The 22,729-nt window shown below is 29.1% G+C and overlaps 7 protein-coding genes across 9 annotated transcripts; 3 read left to right on the forward strand and 4 right to left on the reverse strand.

The window, feature by feature from the left end:
- Nucleotides 1-668: 668 nt before the first annotated feature.
- LOC126871631 (mediator of RNA polymerase II transcription subunit 6) lies at nucleotides 669-2,008 on the reverse strand. Its single transcript, XM_050630638.1, has 5 exons — nucleotides 1,860-2,008; nucleotides 1,601-1,760; nucleotides 1,361-1,535; nucleotides 1,045-1,291; nucleotides 669-970 (listed from the first exon to the last, which is right to left on the reverse strand). The coding sequence occupies exons 1-5, from the start codon at nucleotides 1,885-1,887 to the stop codon at nucleotides 891-893; spliced, it is 690 nt and encodes a 229-aa protein (XP_050486595.1). The 5' UTR covers nucleotides 1,888-2,008; the 3' UTR covers nucleotides 669-890.
- Nucleotides 2,009-2,801: 793 nt separating this feature from the next.
- Nucleotides 2,802-4,441, forward strand: LOC126871634 (N-alpha-acetyltransferase 80). Of its 2 annotated transcripts, none has more exons than XM_050630642.1 (4): nucleotides 2,802-2,950; nucleotides 3,575-3,694; nucleotides 3,762-3,895; nucleotides 3,979-4,441. In XM_050630642.1, the coding sequence occupies exons 2-4, from the start codon at nucleotides 3,582-3,584 to the stop codon at nucleotides 4,326-4,328; spliced, it is 597 nt and encodes a 198-aa protein (XP_050486599.1). In that variant the 5' UTR covers nucleotides 2,802-2,950; nucleotides 3,575-3,581; the 3' UTR covers nucleotides 4,329-4,441. The 2 variants fall into 2 exon arrangements, with proteins under 2 accessions (XP_050486599.1, XP_050486600.1); XM_050630643.1 differs by having other exon boundaries at nucleotides 2,846-2,898.
- Nucleotides 4,306-6,379, reverse strand: LOC126871633 (flavin reductase (NADPH)). Its single transcript, XM_050630640.1, has 5 exons — nucleotides 5,766-6,379; nucleotides 5,282-5,446; nucleotides 5,112-5,201; nucleotides 4,900-5,031; nucleotides 4,306-4,808 (listed from the first exon to the last, which is right to left on the reverse strand). The coding sequence occupies exons 1-5, from the start codon at nucleotides 5,836-5,838 to the stop codon at nucleotides 4,663-4,665; spliced, it is 606 nt and encodes a 201-aa protein (XP_050486597.1). The 5' UTR covers nucleotides 5,839-6,379; the 3' UTR covers nucleotides 4,306-4,662.
- Nucleotides 6,380-6,525: 146 nt separating this feature from the next.
- LOC126871619 (proteasome activator complex subunit 4-like) lies at nucleotides 6,526-13,541 on the reverse strand. Of its 2 annotated transcripts, none has more exons than XM_050630610.1 (13): nucleotides 12,975-13,541; nucleotides 12,715-12,855; nucleotides 12,452-12,623; nucleotides 11,998-12,390; nucleotides 11,777-11,925; nucleotides 11,374-11,696; nucleotides 10,317-11,289; nucleotides 9,963-10,233; nucleotides 9,504-9,884; nucleotides 8,870-9,430; nucleotides 7,245-8,798; nucleotides 6,880-7,107; nucleotides 6,526-6,808 (listed from the first exon to the last, which is right to left on the reverse strand). In XM_050630610.1, exons 1-13 carry the CDS (start codon nucleotides 13,184-13,186, stop codon nucleotides 6,668-6,670), a joined length of 5,499 nt encoding a protein of 1,832 aa, XP_050486567.1. In that variant the 5' UTR covers nucleotides 13,187-13,541; the 3' UTR covers nucleotides 6,526-6,667. The 2 variants fall into 2 exon arrangements, with proteins under 2 accessions (XP_050486567.1, XP_050486568.1); XM_050630611.1 differs by having other exon boundaries at nucleotides 12,715-12,896; nucleotides 12,975-13,119.
- A 60-nt stretch (nucleotides 13,542-13,601) lies between these two features.
- LOC126871620 (alpha-mannosidase 2) lies at nucleotides 13,602-18,685 on the forward strand. The gene is made up of 7 exons (XM_050630612.1): nucleotides 13,602-14,278; nucleotides 14,357-15,711; nucleotides 15,776-16,114; nucleotides 16,210-16,518; nucleotides 16,593-17,124; nucleotides 17,194-17,346; nucleotides 17,426-18,685. Exons 1-7 carry the CDS (start codon nucleotides 14,150-14,152, stop codon nucleotides 18,011-18,013), a joined length of 3,405 nt encoding a protein of 1,134 aa, XP_050486569.1. The 5' UTR covers nucleotides 13,602-14,149; the 3' UTR covers nucleotides 18,014-18,685.
- LOC126871632 (N-alpha-acetyltransferase 40) lies at nucleotides 17,802-19,730 on the reverse strand. Its single transcript, XM_050630639.1, has 4 exons — nucleotides 19,582-19,730; nucleotides 19,007-19,389; nucleotides 18,763-18,921; nucleotides 17,802-18,151 (listed from the first exon to the last, which is right to left on the reverse strand). The coding sequence occupies exons 1-4, from the start codon at nucleotides 19,585-19,587 to the stop codon at nucleotides 18,043-18,045; spliced, it is 657 nt and encodes a 218-aa protein (XP_050486596.1). The 5' UTR covers nucleotides 19,588-19,730; the 3' UTR covers nucleotides 17,802-18,042.
- A 368-nt stretch (nucleotides 19,731-20,098) lies between these two features.
- On the forward strand, nucleotides 20,099-21,919 carry LOC126871629 (3'-5' ssDNA/RNA exonuclease TatD). The gene is made up of 2 exons (XM_050630634.1): nucleotides 20,099-20,245; nucleotides 20,517-21,919. The coding sequence occupies exon 2, from the start codon at nucleotides 20,540-20,542 to the stop codon at nucleotides 21,473-21,475; it is 936 nt and encodes a 311-aa protein (XP_050486591.1). The 5' UTR covers nucleotides 20,099-20,245; nucleotides 20,517-20,539; the 3' UTR covers nucleotides 21,476-21,919.
- The last annotated feature ends 810 nt before the right edge of the window (nucleotides 21,920-22,729 follow it).

The raw sequence follows: 22,729 nt of genomic DNA on the forward strand, positions 1-22,729 counted from the left end.
TGTTACTTGAGTATCATAAAATTTACGCATTTGTCGACGAACTAACTGAATTATTTTGCACTTTTCGTGTTTCAAATTTTGTATAAATTCATCTTTGTCAGAATCACAGGTACCCTGTCCGAAAAATTTTTCATCTACGTATTTCTCAGGACACGTATTTCCGTCACATATCATTTTTTACCTTACGTGCCATTCTTCTTCGTAATAGAAAATTACAAATGAAACTCTAAAAAAATAGTTGAAACACTAGTATATTTTATTAATATCACTTTGAGGTCCTAAAATATTTTCATAACCATTTCCTTAATTGAAAATTTAACGTAATGCATCATATTAAATCGATTATACAAATTAATATGAAAGTTTGTAACAAAATACTTCTCAATTTCATTCAATAGTTATAACAACACAATGTAATTTTATAGATCAGATCAATTGCTACATCAAGATATTTTTGGTTAATGCAAGCATATAAACATCAAGGATTTTTCCGTCATCCATCATCCGAGAAAGAAAAAATTAAATGTCCAGATTCTATCTTTTGTCGTAAATTTAATAAAAAAGGGAAGATTAAGAAGAAAGAGACTCCACGGATAAAAATAAATGTAGAAGAAGAAATGGATAATCCAGATTGTCCATGGTGCAGGAAAAAATAAAATACTACCAAGTGACAAATATTTTCTATTTTTTATTTTTAATTTCGTACAAATTCAGTAGTTTGCCAAAATATATTCACATGCACACCAGTTCATCACACTTTTTACTTAACGAAAAAGATATAATTGATAATGCTAAATACCTATTTCATAAAATAAAAATTGAAATAAAATACAATATATACATAGAACATTATTGGTCTTATATTCTTATTAAACCATTATAAACCCTTATTAATTAACTTTTGGTTTCTTTTCTGGTGGTGGTTTCATGTCCTTCTTTTCTGTTTTTACTTCTTGTTTAATTTCCATTGCTAAAAGATTAACAAATTAATTTTACTTTGATGCTTAAAATACTTCAAAAGAAACTACCAAAATAAGTATGTACAAGGTTCTATAGCTTGGTGCACTGGCTTTGGAACAGGCAATGGGAATTTCCGTGTAAGTTCAGCAAGTAACATGTCCACCCTTTGTCTTTGAAATAGAGAACTTGGTTCTTCACGAACAGGTGTTTCTTTCTTTGCTGCCATAGCTTTCCCATTTTTGAAATCCCAATAGTAGCCCTTGCTAGGATGATATCTTGAACATGAACTAGCTTCTTCAAAAGCAGATTGTAAGTGATGTACTGTAGATAACTATAAAACAAAGTTCCATAAATTAACAATACGTCCTGATAATACTCATTTTTAATAAATTTTAAGTACCAATCTGGAGCTCACAACCGATGCCAAATCAGGAGCTTGATACACAACACCTGCAATGATATAATAGTCTGCAAGTGGCGCTGCTAAAGTAGGAGTATGACGGTGTTGCTTCCTGATCACGTACAAAATAGGTGCTTGAACATGTAAAAGAATATATTCAAGGCCAGTCATATTTCTAAAAATAAATATTTAATTATTGATATTTTACATTTAAACAATGCTTTTACTCATATTACTTACTGTAACTGATCAGGACTTAAACGCTGCATTTTGACAATTTCATTATTACATGTTCTGTCATAAAAAGGATTACTTCTTTCAGAAAAATAGTCCATTATATTGTTTGGATTTAATACAGGAATCCATGCACTATCATGCCAAGAAAGTCCCAAAGGATTTTCTATTAATTGTATGAAATAAAAAGTAGGAGGTTAGGAAGAACATAAACAAGTTTATTATATTAACTGTATTAATAAACTTTATTTCCGTATGTTATTACCTGTTACAGGAGGTCTTGCAGACAACATTTTTATGTTATGAATTATATGTTTGTTAAATATTTAAAATATTTGTTTCATACACACAACTGATATAATGTACTATTGCTTATACGTCTCGTTTCCGTTAATGGAGTTTATGTGCAATATTATTACTTGTAATTCTAGATATTTCTAAATAATCTGTATGAATACCATTACTTATTTGATTTAAATACTGAAAATAAGATATTAGAAACACAGGAATGATACAAGTAAACAATTAGCGGGATCAACAATGGTTCTCAAATCTCATTAATCCTTAGATTTAAAATTCAAAATAATGACAAGTAAGAAATGAGAAATGCATACATAGTGATTTCCATAAACACTTATTTTATTTTTTTTCGTAAGTGATAAATGCAAAAGAATTACTTTTTCTGTAATTCCTTAAAATCGTATCATTCAGAAACAATTATTGACCATCACTGTCGAAATAAAGAATGCAGGACATTGTTCACATATATATGTAGAACAGAGGCTATTTAAAAAAATGGGTCAAATGCAAAAAACGAGACTCGCGTTCGAAAGAGAATGGGTCATGGACATGTCCCAGTGAGATACTTTATACAGAGAAATAAAATAAATAAGCAAAATAAATAAAATAAAAAAGCAAATAAAAATATGAAATTTTTCTTATCTAACATTCCAATAATGTATCACATTGCAATTTACAAAATAAAAAATAGACTACAAAACTTTTTGTAAAAAAATAAAATATGTAATTGGAAATTAAAAATAGTACAAGTATTTCCCAGATATTTTATATATAGTATAAAATTCCTTTCTATTAAGATTAACAAGTAAAGATATAATTATTAGACAAAAGACGTATTAGTGGAAGAATGACTTGAAATGAGGTGATGTACTCTATAATACCACTGGGTGCTACGAAAATTTTATGTAACAGTGGGGATATGTTCAACAGAAGCATCATTCTTGGCTCAAGATGATATTAATCTCAAAGCTATTTCCACACGGGATACATATAGGTGAAGCACAGTGACCTTTAAACTTGTGTGTCAAGTTCTCATCATCCAGTTAGAAAAATACGGTAAGGACATCTGCACCAAGCTATTTATTACACTTGTTCGCATATGTTACCTTCTATTTTTCGATACCTGTCAATCACAGGTTGTTGCACGCTTTTCCCTCTAAAGGAGTCAATCAATCAAATAGATCCCAATCTCCGACCATCCGTCTGTTTTACTCGAACAAATTTTGTCTCATATATTAATATGAAATATGTATTATTTAACCTTCCTAGTTGCTTAATGGATTCTTCTTCGATATCTTCACGTCATAATTTATATAAAAATAAAACAATAATTCTTATTGTTACTTCTTCTATAATATGAAGAAATTTTACCTTTGATATTTCATGACAAGTTATTTTTAATTCCTTTCCCCGAAAATATGAAAATTATTGTCCTGACTATAGCTATAAAAATAGATACTTTACGTAATATTATCGCGAAATCTATTTCTGTATGCTTTTCATTACCATTATCTTATCACAATCTTTTAATTTTTTCAATTTCTTTTAATATTTCTATTAATAACTGTTATCACAAAAATAATGCAAAACTTTTACTATTCTACTTTTTGAAATATTTCGAACTTAAGAAAGTTAAATTAAATTGCACAAAAATTATATTATCATGATTCATTATTACAGAAAAGATATGACTGCTATTGAAAAGGAATATAGAATAGTACCACTTCATAAAAGACCAGACCTAATTCCAGACTGTTGTACATTACTGAATTCTGAATGGCCAAGAAGTGAAACTGCACGGTATATCATAATACTTAATTTAAACAAAGTCCTATTTAACAATTAAATGAACTTCAATGTAAAATAGGTTAAAATTTCTGAATGTATCATGCGATGAGTTTCCCACATGTCTTATACTAATAGACAAAGAGGACAGAGTCCTTGGTCATTGTAAAATATCTTTAATACCTCGATTACGTCATAGTTGTTTTATACAATCAGGTATGTATAATTAGTTTAACAGAGAGAAAAATATGAAAGTGTACAAACAAGAACCAAATTTAATTTTCTATTTCATGTCTTAGTGATAATTGACTACCAGCGTAGATCTCAGGGTTTAGGATCTAGACTACTACGTGGAGCTGAGGAACATGTAGCAAAGAAAGGAATTAAAAATGTATATTTAATAACTAAAGGCCAAGAACTTTTTTACCTAAAAAATGGATATAAAACCTGTGATCCATTTAAAGCATCAGGCATCAATGATGTTGTATATTCTAGTGCAGCATTTACTAAAGCAAAGCTTAAAGAAAAAAGTACACAATATTGTGGTCCACCACCACCTCCAATGCCAAACTTTCAGATGCCAAAGTTCTATGATCTAGGTATCTTAACACACAGAACACATATGGTAAAAAGATTATCATCACAGTAACAGTTTTATTTTTTTCAAGATTCTTTTATATTCCACAAATGTATATTATTTATTTATTTATCTAAAAAATTATTTTTTTAATTGCTTTTAAATACAGAAACACTTCTCATGCACACATCCTCATATTTTACAAGAAATTATAACCATTCCAATAGATATTTAAAATCACAAATATTTTTCAATAGCTGCATACTTTCAATGTAATACATTTTGTACAAATTAGAAGGTGCCTTTTCATATTACCTATTTATTTTTTTATATGACTAAAAGCTGAAAATATTCTCCAAAATATTTTTTAATTCTGACCACATTACAAAATGTAGTTTTTGTTATATTATGCAATGTTAGCAATACCACAAACTTTTTGATAATGTTCTGGTTGTTGAAGACTTTCAATAAGAAAATCTCCTAAATCATATATGGAAATAGTCCGACCAGGAGACTCATCATGCTTTACTACATATTTTGATCTTTGTACATCTGCAAATAGACAAAATATATATACAAACGATTGTCTGTAATTGTGAAATATATGTAAATAATTTCTTTAAAATTACAAATAATGACATACTTGTAAAATGGGGTGGTAATATTGCAATCCATTTTAATTTACTTTCTTTAAGAAGGTCGAACATTCGCTGATGATCTGCATTTACATCTTTAAATATATTAGGCACTGCTTCAGGTTTGTAAAACAAAAATGCTGCAAGAAACAAAATATTAATTAACAATACATGAAAATTATCAATATGTGTTGTAAATAATTAGATTAGCAAAATTTACCAGATAAACAAACAGATACCACTTCTACATTGTGCACTTTCATAGCATCTATTATATTTTTCATACCATTGGACAATACTGTAGTTGGACCTAAATGAAAATTTGCAATGGATATTAAGCTCATATTGTAGGCTGAAAAATTAATATTTCATATAAAATTGAATATTTACCTAAATCATTCCGTGTGCCAAGCACAACAACCACTGCATCCCTATTAGATATTGCATTTGAAACTTGTTCTGCATTAGTAACATCTCCAACAACTATTTCAATTTTATCTTTTAAATTTGTTGGTACTTTGCTTTCATCTCTTACAAATGCTCTTATATTTAATCCTAAATTTTTTAAGATAATTAAAATAAAATTAGTTTTGCGCATAACTTGCATTTTTCAAATATTATACGCTTGTACTTTATCTAAGATCTTTACAAAAACCTTTCTGGCTATTTTATATTTTTTATTAAAATCATCGTTCGCGAATATAACGGAACGAGAGTATAAACAAAACCAAATACAGGGATTGATCATAACGATATTACCTGTCTATAAAATATTTTATATCTTTATTACATTTTCGATAATTAAAATCTCTTTTTAATATATATAAAAGAATAGATTACAAAGTAAAATGATAAATAGTAGATAAGACTATACCCTTATTTACAGCGCTATTTAAAGCACATAGTCCGGTATTTCCTGTAGCTCCAAATATCACTATTCGATTCATGGCGATACAACTGCTATCAGATAGCTACTGAAAATTCGTTATCCACTTCAAGTACTTAGAAGCGATTGTCTAATCAGAAATGCTATGTCATGTCTAGAAAACACTTAAAATTGCAATTTCAAGAAAGTTACAAACAAGAATATGACGTATATTTTTCTTGATTTATCTATTACATATAAATGAATGGAATTAAAAGAATAAGTTACTAGATTTCTAAATGAAAAATGAGTTTTATCGTATCATATATACATACTCGAATTTTCCATAGAGCCTCAAGCCTATTTTAGTAGTCTAACCTATTCTCTAGAAAAATTTTATATTTAGCGTAAATATTTTTTAGACTTAAGGAACATATAGTCATTATTACATGATATAACATTTATTTTTTTGTTTTATATATATATATATATATAAATAAAAATATTAATTAAGGTATAAACATAAAATAGTTCACAAACATTTAATTTGAGAGGTAGTCAGTAATAATTTCAGTAAGTTAAACTTTTTAAATTATAGTGGCATTTACCATTTATTGCATGAAACTTCGTAAATTATCATTTATTTAATATCTAGCTTAATTAAAATATTCAAATTTGTTGTTTTAGCAGAAACATATATACCTTATGTATAATAATTCATATTAAAGCTGTATTGACATTTAGACAGTCTTAAATAAACAAATATGGCTTCTTTTGTATATTTTATATTATATCTTGTATATTTTCACAGCGAAATACCAATACATTTTTTGTTAAATATCATATACACAACTTTTATATTATTATTACTAAAAAATTCTTTACTATATAATAAAAATGTTAACTTTCTGTTAGGCATAATAGGATGGTGGCATTATTAAATCTTGCAATACAGATAATTGCTCTTCTGTGAAATGTTGCATATACTCCTCCACACCCCTCCATCCATTATGAGTTCTTTTAAAATCATCCAAAGTCTCTTTAATTGTCATCTGTAACTCAGAGGAATTTTATTATTTAATGAATTATTGTATCATGTTTCAAATTTATTTTGGATACTAACTGGTATAGGTTGTGGATCATTCATATGAGCACGAAGATGTTCAAAAATTGGAGGAACGTATTTTGGTATATCATATGGATGAGCTTGTACAAATGCACACATTCCTATTATAGCTGCATGACGAATACGTAATGCATCAGCTTTTAGATTCTTTTTTGTTTCTTCCTTATTACTATTCAAAGCTTCTTTTTTACATAATTTAATATTTGCTTTTCTCTTGAATTCATCCTGAAAAATTAGAAAATTATATATATTATGAAATTATATATATTATGAATTATATATAATATGAAAATTATATATATTAAATCTATAAATATAACTGCTGGTAATAATTATCATAAAAATATTTCAAATATATTTACCAATAAAGATTCTAATTCGGGTATAAACATACAATGCACTAATCCGCTAAGTAATTCACCAGCAGTTTTTCTTACTTCAACTCGTTCATCTTCTAATAAACGTAAAACTATATCTTTAACAGAATTAACCCATGATGGATTACTTAAAAATGTACACATGTTGTAAAATACCCAAGCTTGAAGGAATTCCAAACAAGCAGATCTTGTCCACCAAGATACATGCTTTGACATTTTTTCTACTGCTTCTAAAGCTACTGGCATATTACACGGCAATGTGAATGCTTGTGCATATATTGTTAAAGCAGATGTACACGATTGTTTCAATTCTTCATCTGTTTCGCAATTTTCCATCTGATAGATGATTGGAAATATTTGATACAATTCTGGCGGTAAACCATACCATGGACGATTCATATCTACAATCCATTTACAAATTGTCTTAAGTAATCGAATTGCTCTTTCTTTCTCTTCTTCATTTATTCCTATTTCTTTTAGATCGTTCGATTTAACAATAGATACATGTGCAGGCAGATTTTTTACATCATTGTCGAATTTCGTTGCATTTTCATCTACAAGAGGTTGTAATTTTGGCACTATTTTATTTAAGAAATCTTGTATTTGCGGTACCGACTGATTGTTTGAAGTTCTTAAACTTGTGAACACCGTTACTAAAACAGAACTTAACCGTTCTCTCACGTTTTCAAATGGATTTTCTAATAATCTATCTTCTATCCGTTTCAACAAACGTTGTAATAATTCCAAAACCCGCCATAGTTGTTCAGTAAGAGTCGTTTGTAAAATAAACAATCGTCCCGATTCAATAAAAGACGATTCTGATTCGCTAACAAAAATTTCTTCCATCAAATGCTCCAGTAACCAATGTTGTCTATTTGGATCTCTACATTGTTGAGCTGTGGAAAAACAAAGGACCCAGTCCTCAAGAGTTTCTGGTGTCATATTAATTAAGGTAAGTTTTATGACCGGTAATAAAGAATCCCACATTTCACAAACCATATTAAATGGCCAATGTTTTGAACCCTTAATGATTCCCGCAATAATCTCGGCTGCACACCTTTGACTACTTTCTTGTTTATCCTTCACTAACTCATGTAAATGTGGCAGAAAATTTTTTAGGAATACTATCCCATGATTACGAAAAAGGGCTTTAAAAAGACGATATTTATAATAATTGAATTTGTCATTGTCCTTTTTTGTTTCAAGACTATAAAATTTTATGAGTTTTTTGATATTCTGCAAATCGTTAAAAAAGAGATCGATTTCTTTTTCATGATCTGTTAATTTTCGTACATTTGGATCTAGACATGGTTGTTGAGGTGTCGGCGCATACATTTCAATTTTTTTTGGCCATGTGTAATATCCTAGATATGGCTTATGAATAAATCTAGGTTCATCCCACTGCTCTGCAGTCAAGGGCCGAGTTTCGAAATTATATTGGAGCCAAGCATTGTCTGGTCTTTGCCCTCGTTCGAAATTCACAGATTGGTTTTCTGATGATTCATTTTGTTCTAGTGATGTTGGTGGATCAATAGTTATCTTGAAATTAAAAAATTTGTGTTTAAGTTATACCAAAAATATTTGCAAAATAAATTTTTTCAGTATTTTACCTTTGGGTGTTCTCTTTTTTGTTGTTGCAACATACATATAACTACACGAAGAGCAATATTTCTTTCACTTAATGAATCGTGTATTAATGCTCCTACAAAGTAACGAACTACTTTTGGTGGATAAATTTGTTCCGGGTGAACTAAATGTCGAATAAAGTCTATTGCCATTAAACGATGTCTCCAATGTAAATTCTTTTCCAAAAGGGCATTTAAGAGATCATTTATTAAACCATTATAAGATGCCAAATTACTTTCATTAAATGCTTGTGCAATTTTTAAACCTTCCACAATTTCATCCTCTGTGGGCTGAGGTAAAGTAGGTTGAGGATTAGTCTTCCATAAAGCTGTTGCAATTTCCAAACATGTATTCGGTATTTCAAACGTAATAGCGATCGTTGTAAATTGTTTACTTATATATTTCACAACATCTTCTTTCAAGCGAATTATAGATAATTTCTCACATGGTTTAGAAAGTACCAAAGTTGTCCATAAATCTCTCAATTTATTCCAATCATGTTCGATAATTGTTTCTTGAGAATCAACTAAAATATTCAGAGCTCCCTATGTAAGATAAAATGAAGTATTAAAAAAAATTGTATTAAACGTTGCTTGTCATGATTGTTGTCGTTCTTACCTTATACGCATCATGATCTGCTTCCGGATCCGCCCTCAATATATCAAGTAATTTTGGAATAATGATTCTAGATGACAACGTCAAATGATGGAAAGCCCGCAAGAGGACGCGTTGAGCTTGACATCGCACGTCAGAGTACCTGCTAGTAGCCAATCTAAATAATTTTAACATTATTTTTTTATGAGCTTCAGTTAAATTAAAAAACTGTAAATATGAACGAGTTTTGTGTTGAATTTCTGCACATAGCAATACAAAGGATCCCATTATTCCCTTTTTTCTTACTAACATGTCCTTCATCATTTTGTGCGCTCTTTTTATATTTCTATAATTTACAATATTAGTTGTAACAGATGCAGGTCCTAATAAGAGATAGCCCCAAATCTAGAATAAAAGAATTTTATAATGTGTTTAATATTCTTTATTAACTTATTACTCTAAATAGTATATTTAAACAGATACCTTTATCAAAACAAATAAACTTTTTGTATCGCCCTCTGTATTTTCAAGAATTATACCTTGCAATTTATTCATAAGTGTTCCAATGTAACGTTTAACGTTACTACCATTAGGCATTAATATTTCATGTTTCATACCAAGTGTTGGCCTGAAAGGTTGCCATTTTAAAGACGATTTCACTAAATCTAATGGTTTCCCTTCATATATAGGTAAAACAGATTCACAACCTTCAATAATGGTGCTTACAATATTTAAGCTAGTCAGTAACTCTTCTCTAAAATCATATAATAATTTTATTTCACCTATTCTTAATGAATATTATCATTAAATATTATATAGAAGTGATCAATAGTTAACCTCCTTAATGTGATCAAGCGTTTACAATATGTCTTTAATTTACTTGTTTCAGGAATAAGATATCTTAAAAATATTCGATTTATTGCAGCCATTTCTGTCTTATCAGGAATGTACCATTTGACATCTAAGCTACTAATATCCAGAACTTGACCCCAGTACTTTATTTCATCAGTAGATGTAAAGTGACATGGTACCATAGTAGATAATGAATGAAGGACTGATTTTAATAATATACAAGCTAAATTGTTTCCTTCTCTAGAGTTTAAAATCACTACACGGTCAAGAACTGTTGTGAGTGTATCTATATAAGGTAGTAAATTGTTCCCTGTTGTAGTAACAGTTGCAGATAAAAGCAACATTGCATATAAAAGACGATCATCCACATGTTCTTCCTTAATAATATCATTACTTTCGCCCGTGATATCTAAGATAGTTTGTGAAAGTACAGGCAATAATGTTTTCAAAGTTTCTTTGCCATTAACTTGGGCAAATACTCGACACAAACCAGCTGCCAACTGCCCAGCAACTTTAATTTCGAGTGTACGTTGAGTTATAAATGTGCATAATTTATCTAAAGCCTTTTTAAATATTGCATCATTAATATACATTAACAGGATCATGCACACATTATACAGAACGGTTTCTGTGACCTTTTCTAATTTACTTTTCTCGCCACCAGCAGAATTTTCTAATCTAACCAATTCTAGAGAACTGTGATCTATGAAAGAAAATATCTTGTCCAAAAATTGTAAAACAAAATCTTCAAATCCAGACGCTGTTTCATAATCTAATTTATCTTCTTCACCTACTGCTGTGATTGGTTTAGAAGTATCCACAATAGGTATGAAACAGGCATAAACTGAGATAAGACGGAAAGCTAAAAAGCACTTTTCTGGATTATTTGGATCAATGCTAGATAGAAGCAGAGAAAGTAGTGGTAAAACATGTCTTGGTCCTTCTGGGTATGTATAGTCTGCAAAAGAAATTTATAATTCATAAAAATGTAAAATAAATAGTAAATCATGTCAAAAAGTAGCCAGAAGAGTATAATCCACACCTGTATTTACATTTTTAGACCCTTCTGCCATTGGCCTAGCTATAGCTTCCATACAATTCAATGTAGCAATCAGTTTATATGATTCTATTGTGAGAGAATCCAATGTAGAAGACACTCTATTCAAAACATATGGAATAACCAAATTGGGTCTCATAGTAGCAAGATATTGTAAAGCTTGTGATGCATGATTAACACTTAATTTATTAAATATTGATGCCATAGTTACTGGTAACATACTTTTGACAAATGCATCAACATGACTATCAGTTAATTTATACTCTTCAGGAATGGGAGTTTCCCAAGTTGGCTCAGCATACCTTTCTCTATAATATAAATAAGACATACATTATAAATTTATAAATACTTGTAAAAATTAATTATAAAACTTGTTATTGATTCTCACTTGTGCAAACGCGTAATAAAATAAAATGAAAGCTTCATAAGAATCTCTTTTAATATATTCAACCAGTAACCATTATTAGCAGGATGAAAATATGTTTCTATCGTTTTCAAAAACTTATCAAGATATGTTTGAGCACTTGAACCATTTCCCTAAAAACATTATACAATATATGAAACGATATTTTATTTAAATATACTCTTTAATTTTCAATAAAATTTTACCAGAACTGCTACTATCCATATTGTTATAGAATTTGCATCTATTTCATGATGTTTTTGTATTTTATTATATGATACTGGTAATTTTAAGCACCGTATAAATCTAGTGAACATCAATGGTATATAAGGTTCCCAATTAATGTATCCAATGTTATAATTAGCTACTGCTGCCATTAACTCCATCATTTCATTTTCCCATGTTGGTGCATTGTGACATATTTCCCATAATTTCATAAATTCTTCAAACCATAGTTGATATCCAATTGAATGGTATTTTGGAGGCAATTGTACTGGTAAAAACCACCGTAACAGTTGTATACTTTGAGACATTGTTATGACATCGGTGAGGCATAAAGTTGGTCTTAATTCATCTAATATCTCCTGTGTTGCACTTAACTATTATAAAGGATTAATTTTCATTCTTTTGTTAATTTACTTAAGAAAAATATTCACTTACAGGAAAATAAACTTTTGCGTATACAATAAGTGATTCTGTTGTATTCTCAAAAAGATGACAAATATGGTACATTTCAGGACGATTTTCTTTTGCTTTCATTATACGAAGAATCATATTATAAAGAGGTCGCCATGGCAGTTTCAATTCATCAGGAGATATAAATTTCCTCTTTCTGTAAATATATATTAAAACATGTGAAATTGATTTCCTATAACAAATGATAATCCTATATAATATTATGAATAAAAGTTAAATCATCTTACTTTAACAACATTAGTAATGTAATAAGACACTGAAATGTAGAAGCTGTAGGTATTTCTGAAACTGTAACCAGTTCATATAATAACTTTATAAGCAAGATGTGATCTTCTTTGCTGAAGTTAAATCCATACATGTTTATGTAACTAGAAAAAATATTCATGAATCCAGATTACAAATATATTTTCTAAAATAAGCAGTATAATTAAAATGTAATTATTGCCTTTCTTTCAAATAATATAATAATATAAATGAATATACTCACTGGCCTAATTTAGTAACCCATACATAGCAGCCTGGCCATATTTCATTAAACATAACAGCACGCCCTAAATTTGCTTTAATTTCGGCTAATAAAGCCTGTGTTTCTGTCTCTACTTCGTCTGCATAAGGCAACAACTTATTGTATATAAATTTCTTAGATTGAACATCTTCTATACTTTTGTAAATACAAATATCTGCGAGATTCTTGTTCATTGTCACTGAAACTGTCTTACTATTACGAACACAAGAAGCACAAATAGATGCAACCTACAAAAGAGCGCACTGTACAATGCAAAATCATGTATATTATTAAGTCAGTAACAACTTGCTTATTCTGCTTCGATTTTATTGAGTCATGTTTTGCATTTTAGGATGCCATATTTGATGAATAAAAAGAAACATGAATTACTATAAATCTAGAGAAACATCGATCTTCGTATTCAATATATCGATATTCAATATGCTTATTAATATTATCGATAACAAATTCGATTTTTCATTTTGAATGCTTTTCGTAATATCTCATTTATAATTAAATAATTACCTTTTTTTATGCTTTTCCTACAAAAGAATATAAGAAAATTAAATCAGGAATGATTGATAAACGGTAAGTGGTAAAAGTACATTTAAGTATGCTTTGAATATGAAAAACTGAAACCAAAAGAAATTTAAATACACATCTACTGTTTATAGCTTATTAGCATACGTATAATGTAAACATATATTATCCTATATGTACTACATGTACTCTTTATACTTTATCTTAGGCCTTAAACCGCATATGGTCTAACCTTTTTTCATATGTGTATACTTGACTACATACAAACATATGGCGACGGCGGTAGTTGCAAGAGGTCACATACAGACCATGCAGTGTAATCTTGAAGAAATGTAATATTAATAATTAATGTAATGTCGATGTGTTATTTTATGTGAATGAACAGAATTTTATATTTCTTCAATTTTTTCTTTTTAAGTAAAGATATCTAGTTTCTTAATGAAATAAAATAAATATGTAATTTTTGAAATAAACATACATATAAGGTTAAGATCCAGTTTTTATACTAAAGAAAGTTACATTTTTTTTCGAAACCAGAAAGATTTAATCTTTAAATGTTATTGATAGCTTAGTTCATCTAAGAACAACGGTATATTTAAATAAATAAATGTGTCAAAATGAGGACTAGGAAAACATTAGCAATCATCAGTGCAGGCTTAATTCTTGCCTGCTGTGTTATGATATATTTAATAATGGATTTAACACTTTTTCCACCTGGACAAGGGTCTAAACTTTCTGTTAATGATGTAAGTTATTCAATAAATATCCATAGATTATAATTTATATATAATAAACAAAAATAACTTATTGTTTTATATTTTTAGAATCAATGGCTACACTTTGAGAATAGATTAGCAAAGTTAGAAAAAGATTTCAATAAGCATCATGAAGTTATGAATGCTTTAAGGGAAGTGGCTGAAGCAAAACATTTTGTACCTATAGACCATTCTATAAATCGTCCTGATCAACCTATGTCATCTAGTTCTTCCCATTTAGGAAAAGTACTTAAATGCAATTTTAACATACAAAAAATTCCTGAAGTTGATATTCAAATGTTAGAGATATATAGGCAATTAGAGTTTGATAATGTGGATGGTGGAGTTTGGAAACAAGGATGGGATATCACATATGATGAGAAACAATGGCATCCAAATAGAAAGCTGAAAGTATTTGTTGTTCCACATTCTCATAATGATCCTGGTTGGCTTAGTACCTTTGAGAAATACTATGCATTTCAAACACAAAATATATTAAATAATATGGTAACAAAATTAGCAGAAGACAGAAGACGTAAATTTATTTGGGCAGAGATATCATTCTTTCAACTTTGGTGGGAAAGTCAGTCTAAGATAACTCATAATTTAGTTAAACGTTTGATTCATGATGGTCAATTAGAAATTGTATCAGGAGGTTGGGTTATGCCAGATGAATCTGTTTCTCATTGGACGTCTCAGCTTACACAACTTACAGAGGGTCATCAATGGTTAAAATATAATTTAGATTATATACCAAATTCAGGTTGGGCTATTGATCCATTTGGTCTTTCTCCAACTATGCCATATCTGTTGAAAAAGGCAGGATTGGAAAATGTATTGATACAAAGAGTTCATTATTCAGTTAAAAAAAGATTAGCTAAACGAAAACAATTAGAATTTCGTTGGAGACAATTATGGGATAATGATGGATCGACAGAAATCTTTACACATGTAATGCCATTTTATAGTTATGATGTGCCACACACTTGTGGCCCAGATCCAAAAATATGTTGTCAATTTGACTTTTATAGACTGCAAAATTTTGGACTAAGTTGTCCATGGAAAATAGCTCCAAGAGCCATAACTAAATCAAATATTGCAGAAAGAGCTGCTCTCTTATTGGATCAGTACCGTAAAAAATCTCAGCTTTTCAAAACTGATGTGGTATTAGTACCATTAGGAGATGATTTTAGGTATACTCATTTTACTGAGTGGGATGCTCAGTTTAATAATTATCAGAAACTTTTTGATTATATGAATCAAAACTCACAAATGAACGTTCAAATTAAATTTGGAACGTTAAGCGACTACTTTGATGCGATCAGGGAAAAACACACTTTAAACGAATTTCCTACTTTATCTGGCGATTTCTTCACATATTCCGACAGAGATGATCATTATTGGAGCGGATATTATACATCAAGGTACACTCAAATTAAAATTAATCATAGTAAACTATCAACAACATGTTTATTAAATACATTTTAGGCCTTTTCACAAACGATTAGATCGTGTATTATTGAGTTTACTAAGGGCATCGGAAATATTAACTACTACAGCTTGGACTAAAGGTAATGACAATTTAGTGGAAGGTACTCTTGCACAACGTTTAAGTAAGGCAAGAATGTGGCATTCTTTGTTTCAACATCATGATGGTATTACTGGAACTGCCAGAGATGAAGTTGTTATAGATTATGCTAAGAAGATGATAATGGCCTTGAATAATTCTGCGCATGTATTACAACAATCAGTGGTTCATTTATTAAAAACTCCACAGGAATCTTCTGTTAATGTAGATGCTGTATATATTTCACTTGATGAATCTAGGTTTGAGAAAAATTTATGAATATTTTATGAAAAATAATAATTTTTAAAAATAAATAAAATAATAATTGTAAAAAACTCATGTTTTAATGCTTTAGATTGCGCCATACCAGTGTAGGAGACAAACATGTCCTAATATTAAGAGAGGAAAATCCTTTAAAAAAAGTTATTCTTTATAATTCTATTCCAAGACAAAGAACGAAAGTACAGACATTGGTCGTATCCACTCCGTTTGTTAAAGTTACTGATCGTATGGGTCAACCAGTACAATGTCAAATTTCTCCAATTTGGATTGGACCAGCTGCATTAACTGTTGCTAGATATGAGTTATCATTCTTGGTTACTGTACCTGGATTTGGTATTACAACATACGTAATTCACGCTTTGTCGAAATCATCGTTTCCACCGTACGTAATTTCATTTTTTAAATTATTAAATATTTATTTTTACAATTCAACTTTTTACTATTTATTATATGCAGGGAAGTGCATGTTGCGAACATAACTGTTTTTAATACAGATATAAACCTCCCAAAAATACCAGGTTTTAATCAAATTCAAGTAATACCAAATGCACAAGAATTTTCAATTACACAACGACCAGAATTATCTGCATCTTTTGGAAAGTCAGGTCTTCTGAAAGCTTTAAGAGTCACTAACATAACAGTACCTGTTCATTTAGAATTTGTTAAATATGGTACCAGAGGTTCTGGTAAAGATAAAAGTGGAGCTTATTTATTCTTACCTGATAAAGCAGAACCAGATTTAGTATATATGGACAATAAATGTATTATACACTTAATAACTGGACCCATTGTATCTAAAGTATTTGTAGAATTTGCACATGTACGTCATACTTGTATATTATACAACTCTCCTGGTACTGATGGACTTGGTTTACGTGTTCATAATGAAATTAACATATCAGAAACGCAAAATTATGAACTTGCTATGAGACTAAGTACAGATATAGCTTCAGGAGACCAATTCTATACAGATCTAAATGGCCTTAATGTAAGTAAAAATATCTAAAATATTCCATCATCACTAGTAAATATGTTTAAGAGAATGATTATTATTTAGATGATTAAGCGTCAAAGATTTCCAAAGCTTCCTACACAAGGAAACTATTACCCAATGGCGTCAAGTACATACATAGAAGATAAGAAGCTTCGACTAACAGTTGTAACAGCACAACCATTAGGTGTAAGTTCTATGGCACCTGGGCAAATTGAAGTATGTATCTAATATATCGTTCACTCGTGTAAGAATATATAATATATACACACTGTACATATATAATATTTTTATACAGATTATGCAGGATAGACGATTACTTCAAGATGATAACAGAGGACTTGGACAAGGTATAACTGATAACTTGTTAACAAATCATATATTCACGTTTGTTCTCGAAAAAAAGAAGTCTTTTTGTATATCTTCGACACCACCAACAAATCACCCATCAGGTGTACTCTCATTATATGGCCATTTAGCATCAGAAGAACTATTACACCCTATAATTGCAATGCATCCACATAATTCTTTACCTTTTAATTTAAATGCGTATTTCTCGCCACTTCGTTACGATTTTCCTGCGGATCTAAGCGTTGTTAACTTTCGAGTATTTCCTATCCCAGAAGGAGCTGGTAAAGGTATTGGAATGGTTTTACATCAAGCAGCTTTAGACATGTGTTGGAATGATAATTCTTATTTGCGTTATTTTAATGTTTCCGAATCCATAGAAGTTGATTTAACAAAATTTCTTAATTATGTAGATGATTGGGTTATTAGTAAAGCTCCACTTACATTCCATAATGTAGGACCATCGTTGAAATCGCCTATTGTTAATTTATGTCCACACCAAATATTACCAATCTTATTTCACAAGACACAATCTTAAACGTAGAATTTAATGATCACTTAGACTCATTAAAAAGAATTAAGATTTCTGCTCATTGTTCCACTATCAACGGCCTTACTCAAAATGATATAATCCAATTGATCAGATGCTGGTGGACTGGTTTTATCCATCTTGTAGCTGTAACAATATCAGTTGGAAAAAATGATTTACAATTACAATTTAGTGGATACCGTTATTTTTATATGCTTTTAATTCCGTATTGTTATGAAATTTTTCATGCATACAAGAACTATAACTTGTATAAGGCACATATATAAATCCTCTTTTACATAAGATACTTTTTCTTACTGTGATCTACTTTTTATCAAGAAAGATATTAATTATGATATTCAACAGAAAAAAATATAAAATATTTTTTGTAATTTTGTTCATTACCATAGATATTTAATTGATATTATTATTGATTATCATCATTATTATTATTATTATTCATATTGTTATAAATAGGAATACAAAAATACAGAAACATATTCTTGCAGTTATACTGAAAAATAAAATGTGGGTTTTTATAAGATATTACATCTCCATGCTAGTCGTACTATTACTTTAGAAAATGTAATTTTATACATCTGTATGTATGTATGTACATTCTAAGTATTAAAAATTCTGTAATAAAGTTAAATGTGTAAAAATCTATTTTCCTTATATTAATTTTCTGTTGTATAGTTATTAGTTTTTATATCCCAATAAAATTATATCTATATATTTATAAATTATATCTTACTTACCCAAGGGAATAGAAAAACTGCATAGCTGATGGGTTAAGTTTAAGTACAGTCAGAACTACTTTACGCATCTTGTTTTCTGATGCCATAGCTTCAAGAGCAGACATCATAAAATGGCCAAGTCCTTTTCGTCGTACTGTGGATTCCAACTGCATTTCATAACTGAAAAACAATTATAGAAAAAAAATTATAAAATAAAACTTGTCATCTTCTATAAATTATAAATGTATGTATAAGATCTACATACCAATACAGTACTTCTTCCCTATAATCTATATCAAAACGAAAATGAGAAAACCCAACAAATTTCTCATTGGAAGTTGCTACTAAATACCAAGCTGTTGGCTCTGTTAATTGTTTTTGTTTGGCGATTAAATCCCAACCCCAATCACTTTGTTCATACAGAGATTTCATATTACGTTCCATAATATCAAAAATCCAAAGAATACATTTAGGTTGTGCATCTATGGCTTTCATGCAAGAGAGTTCAATAGTTTGATTATCCTTTGTTATATATTTATGAAAGAAATTTAAGGGCTCTAAGGGATTTTTCACAGAGTTTGCTTTATCAACTAAGCTTTTAGCAATAGCTTCTTTTTCAGCCAGAAGTTGACGTCTTGTTTTCCTTTTCTGTAAAAGAAAATAACCTAATAAATAATTGTGTATAAATGTCGTATATAATGTTTTTAAGATAAAAACAAAATTGAAAGTAAAATAGATATTATATTGAGTATTATTATGATAGATTAATACTCCAATAATAAATTATTTTACTACTTTACATCGTTAAACAATAATAAAAATGTTTCATAAGATAGTTACCTTCATGATAATTATATTTCCCGCGTATATTGAGTAATATGATTTTAGGCTATATTCTTTCTTGTAACAATTATGATATGAAATTAACCAATTCAGTTTATATAAGGTGAAAGTATTGAAATTATTCTATAATTTCAATGTACTATATAAATAATATATCATTTATATAAATAGTAAATCTTACGGGAATTTAACGGGAATTGATGTTTTTACTTTTTTATAAAAAGTTAAATATATTGTATTTAATAAGTATTATATATATAATAAAATGAATTATAGAACAGTCTCTTGGGAAGATCGACACATATAGTGCTTTGTTACAGTAACAGCTTGTACGATTCGACAGTACCAAAAGCCTATGTGTTTGATTAAATCAACTTATTGAAAGAATTGGTTGTGTGGTATAGCGTGCAAGACAACATTGTGTATCATTATATGATCAAGTGCCGTGCATGTGTAATGCTTTTGTATTAGTTCCAAAAAATATTTAGCAAGAAGAAAACACTACGAATTTATTGATAAAATATCTTTATATTTATACATATATATAGTTATATATCTCAAATGATCATATACATCATTTATAAAAATACGGATTTTGACATCTCAGATTAATTGAAAGCAGTTTTAACTGGTTGGCAACAAATGCATATTGTATCTTGTTGTTAGTATCTAAAAAAATATCTATATTATAATATTTAGTATAAATTCATGATTATATATTTCATTTATTTCTCAAATTACTATGGTTAAGTAATTTAATCATCTATCATATATACATTGTTTTCTTTGTATCATTATTTCAATAATAACTAAATGTAATAAAATTTGATAAATATTGTCACCTTTTTTAATTCTTTATGTTTATACTGATATATTTTTCACAATGAACAATATATATTTCCAATAATTATTATTATTATTTTTTATTTCAGATATTGCAGTTGAATATTGAGGAATGGCTGAAAATACTACTGCATCAAATGCAGAGGAAAAAGCTATTTCCTCAGCTATGACACAATGTTATGAGAATTATATCATAGTTGATGTTGGTGCCAATCTTACTAATAAAAAATATAGCAGAGATTTAGATAGCGTAATTCAAAGAGCAAAGGATGCAGGGGTACAAAAGATTATGGTAACAGGTGCAAGTATTCGTTCTAGTAAAGAGGCACTAAGATTAACTAGGATATATCCTGGTACTCTTTATTCTACTGCTGGTGTGCACCCTCATGATGCAAAATCATGGGAAAATCCTGATACTTTGCAAGAACTTGAAAGCATAGCTAATAATCCCGAATGTGTAGCAGTAGGAGAATGTGGCTTAGATTATAGTCGTGATTTTTCTGATCCTGAAACACAACGTGCTGTATTTCATAAACAAGTAGAACTTGCATGTCAATTAACTAAGCCACTTGTAATACATGAAAGAGGTGCTCAGACAGATGTTCTAGAAGTTCTGAATCACTATAAAAATTGTTTACCACCAGTTTTAATCCATTCATTTATCGGAACTGCAAAGGAAGCACAAATTTATTTAGACCATGGTTTTTATCTAGGAATTACAGGATATTTATGCAAAGACAAATCTGATAGTGGAATAAGACAACTGTTGGAAAAAAGACTTGCGCCTCTAGACAGAATATTAGTAGAAACGGATGCTCCATTCATGTATCCTAATACTAGAGCCAGCAAATTACCTATACATGTTAAAGATGCTCTAACTGAACGATCCATGACATTTCTTCATCGTTACTGTACTTTTCAACGTAATGAACCATGTGCCTTACCAGCAATAGTAGAAATGGTAGCAGCATTTATGCAAATTGCTCCAGAAGAGGTTGCCTTAGCTACTGCTTTCAATGCTTTGAAATTATTTGGTCTAAATCAGTGATATTAATAATTGTTTTTTATTCAGAAAATGGTGCTACTGGGTGCTATTTTACATTTTAATTATTCTGTTATCAATATATTGTCTATGTTTAAAAGCATTACTTGTGTGTTTATCAAAATATGTCTTTCATAATAACAATACCAACTTACATTTATATAACTTATTAACAATTATAGGAGAGAAACATGTCATGAAATACATTATTTATACATTAATAACTATTATCTTCGATATATATGTTACTTATATTTACATTATTCCTATGCAAAAATATTCATCTATACAAAAGTTCATCAATACATTAAAATTAGTAGTATATAAATTATTTGATTTATAATGCAAATTTTGTAGAAATATATTATGAAATATATGATTCTGAAATTATACATTTTAATTGTTGATGTTATAAATATTTTCATATAAATAAATTGTTACATAAATGAAGAGTTCATTGTAAATATTTCTTTAAACTTTTGGAAAGTCCTAGTTTTAATAATATTAACATCTTTGAATAGGTCATTTGAATATTTCCACTTTTATTGATGATAGAAAAAAATATGTCACATCAAACTTGTATGGTGTTGAGAGACACATAATTTGATGTAAATAGTTCTTTGATAGGTAAACCCATAAAGGTCATATGAAGGTCAAATTCGTTTTTTTTAGTGGAACTATATGCTTTTTTACGTGCCATCTAACAGAGTGTTTTAAGACGCGCACAATGATGGCGCACTATAATTTGAGGTCATTAAAGATCAATTGCAAGAGAAAATAATTTATTTCATGTAATGGTGATTTTTTACTGTACCAGTACACTGCTAGTTTAAATGTTAAAAATAGTGATCTTGACCATCGATGTTCATGTTAATACATTTTTTTTCTGGTTATTGATATTTGCTGCTTTTACTGCTGTACATTTGCTGCTTTAAGTTTCCCCATAAATAAAAATTCGCGATTAATCCGGCTGTGATTGATTTCTCGCAACGCTTTAGACGCATCAATAGTCAAGGTCACCACTTTAAGTATCTAAAGTAACAGTGTACAGGTATATTAATAAATTACCATTACATAAAGTAAATTATTCAACCGTTCTCATAAAGTAAATTATTGTCTCATGCAATTGATTTTAGATGACTGTGATTTTGTCTGGTCATTGTATGCATCTTAAAACACTCTACTGGATGGCACGTAAAAAAGACATTATTCCATTCAAAAAAACTACTTATCAAAGATCTACCATGCAAGTTTGGTCAG

This window comes from Bombus huntii, chromosome 12 (genome assembly GCF_024542735.1).
Source record: "Bombus huntii isolate Logan2020A chromosome 12, iyBomHunt1.1, whole genome shotgun sequence".
Taxonomy (NCBI): Eukaryota; Metazoa; Arthropoda; class Insecta; order Hymenoptera; family Apidae; genus Bombus; species Bombus huntii.

What these genes read in the sequence shown, in the direction of transcription:
- LOC126871631 (XM_050630638.1), bottom strand. Translation starts at nt 1,887, where the DNA reads ATGTTGTCTGCAAGACCTCCTGTAACAG. An exon ending in TGCAAGACCTCCTGTAACAG is followed by an intron (nt 1,761 to 1,859) that starts GTAATAACATAC and finishes TACAATTAATAG; the next exon opens with AAAATCCTTTGGGACTTTCT. An exon ending in TTAAGTCCTGATCAGTTACA is followed by an intron (nt 1,536 to 1,600) that starts GTAAGTAATATG and finishes ATTTATTTTTAG; the next exon opens with AAATATGACTGGCCTTGAAT.
- LOC126871634 (XM_050630643.1), top strand. Translation starts at nt 2,846, where the DNA reads ATGATATTAATCTCAAAGCTATTTCCACACGGGATACATATAGGTGAA. An exon ending in CCAAGAAGTGAAACTGCACG is followed by an intron (nt 3,695 to 3,761) that starts GTATATCATAAT and finishes AATGTAAAATAG; the next exon opens with GTTAAAATTTCTGAATGTAT. An exon ending in TAGTTGTTTTATACAATCAG is followed by an intron (nt 3,896 to 3,978) that starts GTATGTATAATT and finishes TTCATGTCTTAG; the next exon opens with TGATAATTGACTACCAGCGT.
- LOC126871633 (XM_050630640.1), bottom strand. Translation starts at nt 5,838, where the DNA reads ATGAATCGAATAGTGATATTTGGAGCTACAGGAAATACCGGACTATGT. An exon ending in GGTATCTGTTTGTTTATCTG is followed by an intron (nt 5,032 to 5,111) that starts GTAAATTTTGCT and finishes TGTTTCTTGCAG; the next exon opens with CATTTTTGTTTTACAAACCT. An exon ending in ATTACCACCCCATTTTACAA is followed by an intron (nt 4,809 to 4,899) that starts GTATGTCATTAT and finishes GTCTATTTGCAG; the next exon opens with ATGTACAAAGATCAAAATAT.
- LOC126871619 (XM_050630610.1), bottom strand. Translation starts at nt 13,186, where the DNA reads ATGAACAAGAATCTCGCAGATATTTGTATTTACAAAAGTATAGAAGAT. An exon ending in ACATTACTAATGTTGTTAAA is followed by an intron (nt 12,624 to 12,714) that starts GTAAGATGATTT and finishes ATATATTTACAG; the next exon opens with AAAGAGGAAATTTATATCTC. An exon ending in AAAAAAGAGAACACCCAAAG is followed by an intron (nt 8,799 to 8,869) that starts GTAAAATACTGA and finishes TTTAATTTCAAG; the next exon opens with ATAACTATTGATCCACCAAC.
- LOC126871620 (XM_050630612.1), top strand. Translation starts at nt 14,150, where the DNA reads ATGAGGACTAGGAAAACATTAGCAATCATCAGTGCAGGCTTAATTCTT. An exon ending in TCGAAATCATCGTTTCCACC is followed by an intron (nt 16,519 to 16,592) that starts GTACGTAATTTC and finishes TATTATATGCAG; the next exon opens with GGAAGTGCATGTTGCGAACA. An exon ending in CAGATCTAAATGGCCTTAAT is followed by an intron (nt 17,125 to 17,193) that starts GTAAGTAAAAAT and finishes ATTATTATTTAG; the next exon opens with ATGATTAAGCGTCAAAGATT.
- LOC126871632 (XM_050630639.1), bottom strand. An exon ending in AGGGAAGAAGTACTGTATTG is followed by an intron (nt 18,922 to 19,006) that starts GTATGTAGATCT and finishes ATTGTTTTTCAG; the next exon opens with TTATGAAATGCAGTTGGAAT. An exon ending in CAGTTTTTCTATTCCCTTGG is followed by an intron (nt 18,152 to 18,762) that starts GTAAGTAAGATA and finishes ATATTGTTACAG; the next exon opens with CTACAAGATGGATAAAACCA.
- LOC126871629 (XM_050630634.1), top strand. Translation starts at nt 20,540, where the DNA reads ATGGCTGAAAATACTACTGCATCAAATGCAGAGGAAAAAGCTATTTCC.